Source organism: Manis pentadactyla, chromosome 12 (genome assembly GCF_030020395.1).
Source record: "Manis pentadactyla isolate mManPen7 chromosome 12, mManPen7.hap1, whole genome shotgun sequence".
Taxonomy (NCBI): Eukaryota; Metazoa; Chordata; class Mammalia; order Pholidota; family Manidae; genus Manis; species Manis pentadactyla.
In genome coordinates, this window is record NC_080030.1 from 4,246,080 (window position 1) to 4,258,997 (window position 12,918).

Here is a 12,918-nt window from a genome sequence, read left to right on the forward strand (position 1 = left end):
AGGCAGGGAGGAGGGCAGATGGGCATCGCGGCCAGGGGAAGGTTTGGTTCCCCATGCCCTCTCTTCTCTCTCTGCTCCCTGCAGACCAAGGAAAATGAAAATTTCGCCTTAACAGCTAAAGGGAAGGGACAAGGCACCTTGTCGGTAAGACAAGAGCCCACACCTGCGTGGCCCTCCACCTCCCCTCGGCCCCTGGGCCCTGGAGGAACCCTCTTTCCCAAGTCACATGGGCTGACACCTCATCTCCCCGCCTCCCCGGTCGCCAGGTGGTGACAGTGTACCATGCCAAGATCAAAGGCAAAACCACCTGCAAGAAGTTTGACCTCAGGGTTTCCATACGCCGAGCCCCTGAAACAGGTAAAAGGGGTGAAGACCCGTCACCCTTCTCCCTCTCCCACTCCAACGTCCCATGTTGAGACCCAGGCACCCCTGCCCATCCATCCTTCTGTTTTCTGTTTCTAGTCAAGAAGCCTCAGGATGCCAAGAGCACCACGATCCTTGACATCTGCACCAGGTAAGAGATGGGTCCCAGGTTCATTTTGGCCGTCCCTCTGTCACCAACAAGACTTCTTACAAATAATGTCCGTGGTACCCAATCCTTTCCTGGCATGCGCTGTGGGTCTAGTACCGCCCTAAGTACCCACTGGGAGGTAGATACCACAGGCGTCCTGGCCGTGCACGGTGGTGTGAGACTAGCAATAATAATTTGAGCTGAGACTTGGCAAGGCAATCTCAGTAATCAAGGGGACGATTATAATTGTTTCCACGATCTTTGCGATGTTCATCACAATGTCAAAAACTCTCATACTGCCAGGCACAGAGGTATAGATCAATGAAACATATAGGAAGGTGAGTATTCATTTAACGCACTGTCATTGAAGACCCCCTTGTCTAGGCTCCATCTCCGAGGGATGACCCTACCCTGGCACCCAATCCTTCTCTCCCTGCCCCACTCAGGTACCTGGGAAACCAGGATGCCACTATGTCCATTCTGGATATATCCATGATGACTGGCTTCGCTCCTGACACTGGTGACCTCGAGCTGGTATGAAGGGCTTGGGCCCGGGAGGACTGGGATAGCTGGGGAGAACCCTGGGGTCTGGAAGAAGCTGGTGGAGGAGGGATATTTCACAAACCCTGCCCTTCCCCAGCTGAGCAGTGGTGTGGACAGATACATTTCTAAGTATGAGCTGAACAAGGCCTTTTCCAACAAAAACACCCTCATCATCTACCTGGACAAGGTAAGACTTCCATTGGGATCTTGATCCCTAATTTGGCTTCCCTTTCCTTTCCCATTGGCCTTGGCCTCCGCGTCAGGCCAGCCCCAGGCTAGGCAAGACAGGGTCTGTGCTGCTGGGTGGTAGGGGGAGGGGCACATAAAACGAGGTGGTTGATAAGGGGGTCAACCCAGGTCAAGAAGGAGGTCAGTGCAGGTCAACCAGTGGTCAACCCAGGTCAGCCCACCTACTCTAAGCATCTCACCTTTTGACACTTGATGTTCCAACCTCATTTTTTACTTGCTTCTTCCAACTTCTCATCAGAGTCTTAACCATTGAAAAACAACTACTTTTTTTTTTTTAAAAAAAGGAAAAATAAGTGCTCAGTGGCAAGAAAGGCCTTCCTGGCTCCCCATCCCCTAAGCATTTATTTCTCTCTGGCTTTCTCTTGCTCTCTTCATCTCTAACATGATCTGGGCTTCCACCTCACCTCTGCTTCTTTCTTCCCAGTTCCCCTATCCTGTTACCCTCCCTGCTAACTCCTGATACCCCTCAGTGCCCCTCACTCCATGTTCATCAGCTTAAGTAATAGTAGTTTCTATAGTAAACCCCTAAGAATCAAGCCCCAACACAAAAGACTATATTTCTCACTCATGTGAAGTCCAGTTGGTACAGGACGTAACAAAGGGGCCTTCTGCTCCATGCGGTCACTCAGGGGTCTAGGACCTTCCATCTGGTGGTTCTGCAATCCTTAGGATTTTGGAGTCCTCTGCTGGGTCCATTCTTTCTGGAATAAAAGAGTTTGTGCATAAGATGGGTTTTTAAAAATTGTTGTATCTCTTTGTACTTTTAGATTTGTATATAATTTCAACCCTACAGAGGAATACAGAGCAGTATAAAGAAGTTCCATATATTCTTCACCCAAATTCATTAATTATTGGCATTTTCCTCCAAATATACATCTACCACAGATACATACATTTGTCTAGATCTATTTTTTTCGAGCTTTACTGAGATAATTGACATATAACATTGTGTAAGCTTAAGGTGTACAGTGTAATGATTGGATATACATATATATTGGGAAATGACCACTGTGATAAGGTTAGGTAACACATCCATTCCCTCATGCAGATAAAATGTGCGTGTGTGTGTGTGTGTGTGTGTGTGTGTGTGTGTGTGCTGAGAACTTTAAGGTAACCTTCTTAGCAACTTTCAAATATTCAATGCAGTATTACCCACCATGGGGTATTTTTATGCATATACATAGCAATTCGTTGGCCAGAACTCGATCACATGGCCACCGGAGCTGAAAGGAGGTTATCTGTAATCTAGCCGTGAGCCCCGGAGAAAAAGACAATGGATTTGTTGAAGTGCTCATTAATATTTTGGCAGAGATTCCCACCACCCATCATCCTCACCCACATCCTTCCTTGATTTTTGAGTTTCTCCAACCCCCACCCTGCACCCCTATCCTATGCTGGCCTCCCCACCCATGTTGCCCCACTGACCAACCTCTTCTTTCTTCCCAGATCTCGCACAACCTGGAGGACTGTTTGTCCTTCAAAGTTCACCAGTTCTTTAATGTGGGGCTCATCCAGCCTGGGGCCGTCAAGGTGTACTCCTATTACAACCTGGGTAAGCAGCTGGCCAGGGCACCCAAGGTCCCAGGGGTCTGTGCCAAGGGGGGTCTGAGGGCCCCAGGGATGGGGACTTAGTGCCTCCAGGTCTGCAGGACCAGAGTTGGGCATCTGAGCCTCCTCCCATCCAAGGCACGGTCTCTGGGGTGGAGACCCTAATCCTCTGCACCTTTCTCTCCCCTCGGCACACAGATGAGTCTTGCACTCGGTTCTACCACCTGGACAAGGAGGATGGATTGCTGAGCAAGCTCTGCCACAATGACATGTGCCGCTGTGCTGAGGGTGGGTGCATGGGGGCCACGCCCGCCGGACCCCCACTCCCATGGGGGTGACCCAAGGGGCCCAGAATCCCACACCCCGTGGACACCAGGGGACGAGCTGTGGGACCTAACGGTGTCCCTCCCACCCTGCAGAGAACTGCTTCATGCATCAGGTAGACGAAAAGGTCACCCTGGACGAGCGGCTGGACAAGGCCTGCGAGCCTGGAGTGGACTATGGTGAGGGGGGCGGGAGCGCGTGCACGTGGGATCGTGCGTGGGCCACGGTGTGGGAGCCTGTGCTTGTGGGTGAGCGGGGTGTGTGTGTGTGCGTGCGATGAGGGGACCCTGGGTAGGAGAGGGCTGGGTTTGTGTGAGTGGCTTCAGGGGACAGGACGAGGAGTAGCTGTCCTGCGTAATGACCAGTTGCGGGCGGCTGTAAGTTTGTGCGTGGCTGCCGTGTGACTGGGTGTGTAACGGGGGAAGGGGGAACTACAGCACGACCGGCTGAGACCGCGCTCGGATGTGCGCGGGGGGCGCCGTGCGCCAGGTGCGCCCAGGTGCGGCTGACGCGCGCGGCCCCCCGCCTGCCCCGCAGTGTACAAGACCAGGCTGCGGTCGAAGGAGCTGTCGGACGACTTTGACGACTACATCATGGTCATTGAGCAGATAATCAAATCCGGTCAGCCCCCGCCCCCCGCCTTCCGCCCCTCGGCCTCCGCCCGTCCCCCCCTCCGCACCAGCCCGCCCGCTCCGCTTCTCCCACCCCCGAGCTCAGCTTCCCTCGCTCCTCGCCCAGGCTCCGACGAGGTGCAGGTGGGAAAGGAGCGCAGGTTCATCAGCCACATCAAGTGCAGAGAGGCCCTGAAGCTCCAGGAGGGGGCGCACTACCTCATGTGGGGCGTGTCCTCCGACCTGTGGGGGGAGAAACCCAAGTGAGTGGCCCCTCCGGCCCCGCCCCCGCCCTCGAGCGCGCCGCGGGCTCCCCACCCGCCCGCCAGCCCCGCCCTTCCTGACCTGCCGCCCCTCCCCAGTATCAGCTACATCATCGGGAAGGACACCTGGGTGGAGCAGTGGCCAGAGGCCGACGAATGCCAGGACGAGGAGAACCAGAAGCAGTGCCAGGACCTGGCCAACTTCACCGAGAACATGGTGGTCTTTGGCTGCCCCAACTGACCCCTACGGTCCCCCCAATAAAGCTTCAGTGGTATTAACATGTGTCTCTCGAAGTCCCTGAGAGAGCTGTCCCACCTGCAACCCGGCCCCACCCTGCGGGGACGCCACCTGGTTCCCACCTCAGGGCTGCTCACTTGCGCCCAGCCTGAGGCACACCCACGGATCCTCACTGCATTCCGCTGAATTTTGGGGCATCCTCCCCTCCCCGCCTACATCTTTATCCGTAAATTTACCGGGATCTGCACCCACACCCACTCTTACCTATATTCTCAACTGTCCGCCACCTGCCGCCTCCTCACCTGTTCTCACCTGGCTCCATTTGCCCCCCTGAGCAGACTAGCCCACGCCTCTCGGGGACCGAGGGTGGCAGCTGTGCCCGGGAGGGGGCGGTAAGGGGCTGCGGGGCGCTGCTTCCGGCTGGAGCTCCGAGCTTGCAGTGAGGGGAAGGCATGAGTCAGCAGCCCCCAGGGAGTGCGGGGGCCGCCGCGGTCACAGCACCACCAGAAATGCGTGGGGTTGGCAGCCACAGGCCGTCACTGGGGACCCGGGGGCACTGGGGCCCCAGGTACCTTTTCTGACTCTGTCTGCGGACCCTGGAAGATTGTGGAGAGTGGCTCCAAGCTCCCCACTGCGGATCAGGTCATCAGGGAAATCGCCTGAGCCTGGAAGTCGCCTCTAAGGAAGCCCTTTTCCCCTAAGACCCCCAAGCCCTGGAAACCCCCACTCCCCAACTCCAGGAATATGGGGGCAGTAGATTCACAGTCCAGCCCGCTCTGTCTCCAGCCCCGCCCGGGCCGCCAGAGACCCTTGTCAATCAAAGACCCTCAGCCCTCACTAGGCGTCCCGCCGACACCTGCCAGCCCCGCCCCTGCCCTCCTTTATGTCCATCCCATTTCTTTTTCACTTATTTCCCCTTCCTCTTGCCCAGGGATTCTCTCTCTTCATTTCTTTAACTTACTGGGTGTTTTGTTTGACCACCTGTGGTTCTTGGCTGTGAACAGCACAGACAGGATCTTATGAAACTCACATTCTAAAGGCAGCACGGAGTTGATTTCAGACAGTGAGATGTTCAGAGCGGAGGCACGAGGCTTGCCTGCCCTGGGGCAGCCTGTAAAGGCCATTTTGATTGAGTGACAGTTCATTTCATGCGTCAACTTAGTGAGGCTACAGTGACCAGTCGTTTGGGCAAAAGGCAATCCAAACGCTGCAATCAAGGTATTTTTTAGAGGCAATTCTCACCTAGCCAGTTGATTTTAAAAGCTGGTTACCCTGCATAATGTGGGTGGGCTTCATCTAATCAGTTGAAGGGCCGGAGAGCAAAAGATCGGGTTTTCTGAGGAAGAAAGAATTAGAGATGGCGGTGTAGAAATTCTGCCTGAATTTCTAGCCTTCAGACTCCAGCCATCATCATCATTTGGCTTGACCAGCCTTCTTGGATTAAGTACATGACAAAGAGGAGCCAGCCTGGGGATCTGGGAAAGACTGTTTGGGCAGAAGGACCAGGGAAAAGGCCCCGAGATGCCTGGGCAACGTTAATAAGGGTGCACCGGCTTCAAGATAGGGAAGACTGCTTAGTGTCTCTGTTCTAAGCTTGGGATAGCAGACTTTTCCATAAAGGGCCAGATAGTCAATGTTTGAGGCTTGCAGGGCCAAGAGATAAAATCAAGGATATTAGGAAGGTCAAGAGAGGACACTTCTGCCCTGCTGTGCCCAGTTCGCTTGGGACTGGCCATCCCGGGGGTTGGGTGTGCTTCGTGCCCAGCTGCCAGAGACATTCTCTGGATGGACAGTGATCCACCTGACGGGGAGGGGCTTGAAGTCCAGGCAGGTGGAGGGGGTGAGGGGTGATACCCAGATCCCAGCCAGCAGTTCTCCCCCGAGCCCCAGCTGTCTTACCTGGATTAGCTGGCCAGAGGCAAGGCTACTGGCTGAGTCACCAACCCTCCGAAGGAGAATCATCCACCCAGTGGCCTGGCAGTAGCCAGCAGAGGACACTGCAATGTGTAGGTAGCGGCCAGCGTGATCAGCACAGGGCATGGACAGCAATGAGGCATTGACTGTGGTCACTGGGAGGTGGACACTGGGAGCCAGTGGGGAACAAGGACAGAGGAGGATGCCCCAGCTGGCTCCCCACAGCCCACTAAAGGGCTAGCCCCTGAGGGCGGTTTCCGTGGCTCTGCAATTATTTGACTCACAGTCCATAATCTGCTGACCCTTGCAAGGTCAGTGGCAAGCCACCGCACGGTTTTAAGCAGGGAAGCATTGACACTGACTTACATGTTTAAAAAGCTGACACCAGCAATTACAATCCTAGGCATATGCCCAAAGGAATTGAAACCTGGTACCCAGACAAGTATATGTGCACACATGCTCATAGCAGCATTTTTCACCATAACCAAAGGGGGCAAACAACTTAAATATCCATCAGTGTGTAAGTGGAAAAGCAAAATGTGGTCTAACCCAAATGGGACGTTTCCCTCAGCCACAGAAAGGAATGATGCCCAGACATACAAGGTGAATGAACCCTGAAAACAATGCTCAGTGAGGGAAGCCGGACACAAAGGCCACACAGAGTGTGATTCCAGTTTTATGAAATATCCAGGACATGTAAATCCACAGAGCTGACTGGTGGTTGCTGGTGGCTGGGGGCAACTGGGGAATGGGAAGTGACCACTTAATGGCTATGGAGTCTTTTGGGGAGCATTGAAAGTGTTTTGGAATTAGATGGAACTGCACAACATTGTAAATGTACCAAATGCCTCTGAGTTGCTCACTTTATAATGGTTGGCTTTCTGGTGTATGAGTTTTGAATCAATAAAATAAATATAAATAAATAAGCGAGCTCAGGCCAGCGAGAGGCTACAGCATGAATTACAAGGTGGCAAGAGGTTAACGCAGGATGTTGAGGTGGGAAGCTACTGCAGTAGTCCAAGTAAGAACGGTTAGTCTGTTTGGGCTGCTATAACAAGATGCCCTCGACAGGGTGGCTTAAATAACAAGCCATTCATTTCTCTCCGTTCTGGAGGCTGGAAAGGCCAGCTTGGTCAGGTTCTGGTGAGAGCCCCCTTCCTCTGGTGATAGCTTGCGGACAGCTACCTTCTCAATGTGGCCTCAGATGGCAGAGAGGTCATTTCATTCATGACTCATCTTAGAAAGACACTTACCCCGTCTGTGAGGGCTCCACCCTGATGGCCCAGTCACCCACCAAAACTTCGCCTCCGAATACCACCACCGCGGGGATGAGGGCCTCAGCACACGGCCTGGGGGTGGGGCACAGACATGCGGTCCACGGCGCTTAGCTAGACGGTTACGGTGGGATGGAAACAGGTGGCTGGATCTGAGGTCTGGATTGGAGGGTGAACTGACCAGGCTTCCTGAAGAGTGGAACGTGGGGGACGAGACAGACTGGGGATCCAGGGTGACTCTCAGGCTTGGGCTTAGTTAACCAGCTGGACAGCGTTCCAGTTAAAACTTGAATGCATGCACACACACGTATGTACGTATACACATACACGTGTACACATATGCACATGCCTACACGTGCGCACACACACACGTATACACATACATGCACACACAGTCACATGCACACACCCGAAAACCATTCTTGTATTTCCCACTACTCTTCTCTAAAACACTATACAATTGGCCCTTGAACAACACAGGCTGAACCGCATAGGTCCACTTACACACCAATTTTTTTTCAATAAATATATATTAGACATTTTTTTGGAGATTTTTAACAATTGGAAAAACATTTTCTTTTTGCTAGCTTACTTTATCGTAGGAATACAGTAAATAATGCACTGAACACACAAAATATGACTGTTTTTGGTAAGGTTTCCGGTCAACAGTATACAATTACCTGTTAAGTTCTGGGTGGAGTTAAAAGTTACATGTGGATTTTCAATTGCGCCGGGGGTCAGTGCCCCTAACTCCTGTGTGGTTCAGGGTCAAGAGTACATTATTTTCTTGTCTATTAGGCTCACTGTGTTTCTCACCCCGCTAGAATAGGCGCTCCATGAGACCAGGGACCTTTGTCTCCCTTGTTCATGGCTGTGCCCTCAAACCCAGAACGGTGCCCTGCACACAGGAGATGCTCCATGAATATTTGGCCACCGAGTGAACAAAGTGGCAACAGCAGAAAGCTGGGGCCTCCCCCTCCAATCCCCGTCTGAGCCATTCCTTCAGATGCCCCTGGAAAGTGGGACAGGCTGAAGGAGTGAGAGTGATATGGGGCTGGGCTGCGGGTGCGGTGGGGGGGGGACAGGAAGAAGAGGAGGGTGCGTGGGGAAAGGGGAGGGGCTGAACCCCAGCTCTAAAGGCAGCCCAGCTGCGGGTGCCTGTCTGCAGTGTGTGAAGCCCGGCAGCATTGGGCAATTCTGGCTTCCTCCCTACCGGGTGCCAGCCCAGTCCCACGCGTCCTAGGGTTTCGTCCACACAGACATGGAGGAGACGGTCGTGCGGCCCTCGGTGTTCGTGGTGGATGGACAGACAGACATCCCGTTCACCCGGCTGGGTCGCCACCGCCGGAGACAGCCCTGCAGCGCCGCCCGGCTGGGCCTGGGTCTCCTACTGCTGCTGGCGGCTGGGCTGGCCGTCCAGGGCTGGTTCCTGCTGAGGCTGCACTGGCGCCTGGGGGAGATAGTGGCCCCCCTGCCGGTGAGTAGGGCCCAGGACTCCTGGAGTGGGGGGGGTCTCCTGCGTGACCGTGTGTCTCTCTGTGCCTGTGTGCGCAGAACAGGGGAGGGACTCAGAGCAGCCCAGGCCAAGTTACTGCAGTTTCCCTATCTGTAAAATGGGCATAATAATAAAGAGTGCCCGCCTCACAGGGAATAAAACAATACCATGTGTGGGGTGCACAGCGGTGGCTGGCCCAAGACAAGCATTCGAGAAGTTGAAGTCAACCTTATCTTCTTTTAATTGAGGTGTAATTGATTTATAACACTGTGTAGGCTTAAGGTGTACAGCACATTGATTCGCCAGGTTTATTGCCATACACTTGCCACGCCATTGTAGCGTTAGTGAACACCTCCACAGTGTCACATAATTATCACTTCTTCTAGTGGTGGGAACAATAAAATGTAGTCTCTAAATTTAATGGTTATATTGCAGTTTGTGACACCACAACCACCGTTCTGACGCTGCCGATTGTTATTAGCTGTACCCTGGTCTCCACTATCGGGATTATCACTTACCTACTTTGAGCCCTCAAGAGTGTCTCTCTGTATCCGTTTCCCATTGTCCATGGATATGTGTGTCTGTCTGTCACATCTGTTGGTCTGTGGGTCCCATGCCACGCCCATGTGCTCTTGGCCTTTCATGTCCTGTATGTCCAGGTCCCTTCTCCTCGTGTCTGGATCTCACAGCCACATGTGCGTGGCCACATGTCTGCGTGGGCCTGCTGGCCTGCCCTGCTGCCCTGGGTACATGCATTCCCATGGCCACATACCTGTCTGCAGCCTGTGGGCTGATGTTGCATATCTGTTTCAGGGTCTCTGTCTGCAGACCCACATGGTTCCACAAATCCTGCATCCATGTGTCTGCATCCATGTGTGTCTTGTCAGTGTCCAGGCCTGTGCCCCACGTCACATGTCCATATCCATGTATTGGCATTTATGACCACATGTCCAGCTGTCCAAATATCTGTGTATCTTTAATATCCCTTATTTAATGAATGCTTATATAATGCTTACAATGTACCAGGCACCGTGATACACTTTTCACATAGGAGCTCGCTGAGACCTGAGCAGGTACTATTCATATGCCCATTTACGGAGGGTGGAACTGAGGCAGTGGGTGGTTATGAGGATGCTGCGTGAGGGTGGGGCATGCGCATGTGGCCCTGGGTTCATGCCCATGGGCTGTGTGTGCCTCACAGTCATGCATCTGAGTCATGCAGGGCGTGGGCCCTGCAGGTTCTCACCGTGGGTAACACTGCATTTTCAGGAACGAGATGCGACATCCTGGGAGCAGCTGGTGCAAGGTGAGTCAGGGTCCCGGTCCCTAGGAGGGGTGGCATGGTTCCCACGCTACCTGCGCTCCTTCAGCCCATTGCCCAATGCGGTTTGCACAATGGCCCGGAGTCCTGCAGATGCCCCTCCCTCCTGGGCCTGAGAAGCAGAAGTTTGGGCCACTCCGGAAAGGGCTGGGCGGATGCCCCCTCGGGAGGCTGGCTCTTGCCCGCACTGCCTTCCCTCCTTACCTGTGGCCCTCTCTCTCCAGGGTGGAGGTCCCACCAAGTCAACCCAGCAGCACACCTCACAGGTGAGGGGGACCCAGGGACCTGGCACGGGGTGGGGGTCAGGGCGTCCTGGCGAGACCAGGCAGGCGCCTGCATGTCAGAGTATTCATGGCAGATGCGGAGTGCCCAGAATGCAGGCACTGCCAGGGTCGCTTCATACATATGAATTCATTTGATCCTAAACAGGGGCTATTTGTATGTCCATTTTACAGACAGGGAAACTGAGGCACACGGAGGTTCTAAGGTGGCTGGACCAGGGTGTGTTCCTCCTACGTGGCTTGGTTCCGCCATTTGCATGTTTTGATGCTTTTTGGCAAGTCCGTTAATAGCCCCATGGCTCCATTTTCCCACCTGCAAAGTGAAGATAAAGTGAATTCATACATATAAAACTCACAGACAGCCTAGCACAGTTTGGGGGCCCAGAGCAGGTTGGTGACTGGCCTAGGGTCACACAGCAAGAGAAGGACCTGCACTGACTAGCCCCCTTTGTCTTCCTCCCCAGGGGCCAACTCCAGCCTGACGGGCAGCGGGGGCCCCCTGCTCTGGGAGACGAAGCTGGGCCTGGCCTTCCTGAGGGGCCTCAGCTACCAAAACGGCGCTCTCGTGATCTCTAGGACCGGCTACTATTACATCTATTCCAAGGTGCAGCTAGGCGGCATGGGCTGCCCACAGGGGCTGACGGGAGGCCTGCCCATCACCCACGGTCTCTACAAGCGCACACCCCGCTACCCGGAGGAGCTAGAGCTGCTGGTCAGCCGGCGGTCGCCCTGCGGGCGGGCGGCCAGCCCCCGCGTCTGGTGGGACAGCAGTTTCCTGGGCGGGGTGGTCCACCTGGATGCCGGAGAGGAGGTGGTGGTCCGCGTGCCGGATGAGCGCCTGGTCCGACTCCGGGATGGCACGCGGTCCTACTTTGGGGCCTTCATGGTGTAGAGGACAGAGTGATGGCGAATTGCATGTGGGTCTGGCAGAAAGAAACCTCACAGGATGCCTCAAGAGACCGGACGCCACAGAAACAAACACCTTGGAGGATGTCTCCGAAGCCAGCAGGCAGAGCCCAGCGGGCACCCGTGGGGAAAAGGAGACTGCAGACCCTGCCATGGACAACACTGAACATGCAGACCTGGAGACTTGGGGGTCTGTAGGGCCCCTGAGCAGAGGGTAGCGCTGATCTGCCTGATATTCAGGATAAGGGGTTGGGGTGGGTATTTATGCTTTTGAGTCAAAGGAAAGGGGGACTTTGGGGTCCAGACACTTGGCTGAGGACTGGAAACATCCCTCTCCCTGAGTGTGGGGTGTGGGAGACTCATTATCAGGACTCGTGGGTGCGGAAAGCCCAGCCCAGCCACACCCATGGTCAGAGCCACATACTCAAGTCCCACTGAGGGACTTGTGGCCACACCTCAGCCTGCTGTGAAACGTTGGAGTTAGAGACGCAGGTTCAGGAATGTGCTGGTAAACGTTTAACAGCCAGCTCCCCCAGGAGGGGGGAGGCATTCAAACGTCTGCCCATTTCCCTGGTGCAAATCCTCCCCGCCAGGGCTGGCCGCCGTCTCCCGCCCTGGGGAACACTCACATCCCGCTGAGGACGCAACTAAGGCCAGACCGTGGCACCAGCTGGCACTTGGAAAAGACAAAGAGAAGGAAGGAAGGGAAAAAAAGGAGAAAGAAAGAAAGCCAGGCATGCCTGCAGCATCACGGAGATCGCACCGCTCCGCGATCTCACTCTTCACCCACCGCAGACTCACACACGTGAAGCACTGGCTTCTCGAACAAGCACACACAAGTTGTAGGCAGCATCACGAGCGCTCAGTCACAGACACCGCATGACAGCCACAGGCGACACAATCACACACAAGTCATCATCCCCGCCACACCCACAGCGGCCGTACAGTCACCCCAGGTGTGACACATAGGCTGTGACGTTTGTCACATCAGGCTTCTCCATGTGGCCTGACAGACCCATCACACATGGACGCTCCCGGTTTGAGGTCCCTCCCAGCCAAGACAAACACATCCTGGGGTTAGGGCAAGACCGTCTGTAGCCCTGGGTGTCCTGACCACTGGGGAAATAAATGGTAAAGGTTGCACCTGGGTCCACCTAGTTCTTAGAGAAGGGTGGCTTGGAGGCAGAGGGACAGACAGAATGACCCGTGGAGGACACTTTTCAGATGAGAAACTGAGCCCCACTGGCCCAGCTCCATGAAGGAAGCTTGGGGGAAAGCCAGGCACCTCATGCCCATGTCTGCATCCCCCTCAAACCCCAGATTCCTGAGTAAGTGGAGCCTACATCCTGCCAAGCACCCTTCTTGCAGGCGTCCTGGATAGAGGGGCGGTCAACCCAGCCAGCTGGAAGCTTGGAGGAAGTGGGGGCACTGGAAGAGTGA

At 54.6% G+C, this 12,918-nt stretch overlaps 2 protein-coding genes across 2 annotated transcripts in view; both read left to right on the forward strand.

Annotated features, from left to right (window-relative positions):
* The window catches only part of C3 (complement C3), a 28,659-nt gene extending 24,335 nt beyond the window's left edge, over positions 1–4,324 (forward strand). The window contains exons 31-41 of the mRNA XM_036890846.2: positions 85–144; positions 267–357; positions 463–514; positions 958–1,045; positions 1,152–1,241; positions 2,750–2,855; positions 3,050–3,139; positions 3,271–3,354; positions 3,713–3,796; positions 3,914–4,049; positions 4,149–4,324. Of these exons, the coding sequence (XP_036746741.1) occupies positions 85–144; positions 267–357; positions 463–514; positions 958–1,045; positions 1,152–1,241; positions 2,750–2,855; positions 3,050–3,139; positions 3,271–3,354; positions 3,713–3,796; positions 3,914–4,049; positions 4,149–4,290 (1,023 nt within the window). The 3' untranslated portion in view covers positions 4,291–4,324. The remainder of the gene's footprint in view (positions 1–84; positions 145–266; positions 358–462; positions 515–957; positions 1,046–1,151; positions 1,242–2,749; positions 2,856–3,049; positions 3,140–3,270; positions 3,355–3,712; positions 3,797–3,913; positions 4,050–4,148) is intronic.
* A 4,046-nt stretch (positions 4,325–8,370) lies between these two features.
* Positions 8,371–12,619, forward strand: TNFSF14 (TNF superfamily member 14). Its single transcript, XM_036890847.2, has 4 exons — positions 8,371–8,952; positions 10,240–10,276; positions 10,516–10,557; positions 11,037–12,619. The coding sequence occupies exons 1-4, from the start codon at positions 8,737–8,739 to the stop codon at positions 11,462–11,464; spliced, it is 723 nt and encodes a 240-aa protein (XP_036746742.2). The 5' UTR covers positions 8,371–8,736; the 3' UTR covers positions 11,465–12,619.
* Positions 12,620–12,918: the final 299 nt, after the last annotated feature.

What these genes read in the sequence shown, in the direction of transcription:
- TNFSF14 (XM_036890847.2), top strand. Translation starts at nt 8,737, where the DNA reads ATGGAGGAGACGGTCGTGCGGCCCTCGGTGTTCGTGGTGGATGGACAG. An exon ending in CTGGGAGCAGCTGGTGCAAG is followed by an intron (nt 10,277 to 10,515) that starts GTGAGTCAGGGT and finishes CTCTCTCTCCAG; the next exon opens with GGTGGAGGTCCCACCAAGTC. An exon ending in CCCAGCAGCACACCTCACAG is followed by an intron (nt 10,558 to 11,036) that starts GTGAGGGGGACC and finishes CTTCCTCCCCAG; the next exon opens with GGGCCAACTCCAGCCTGACG.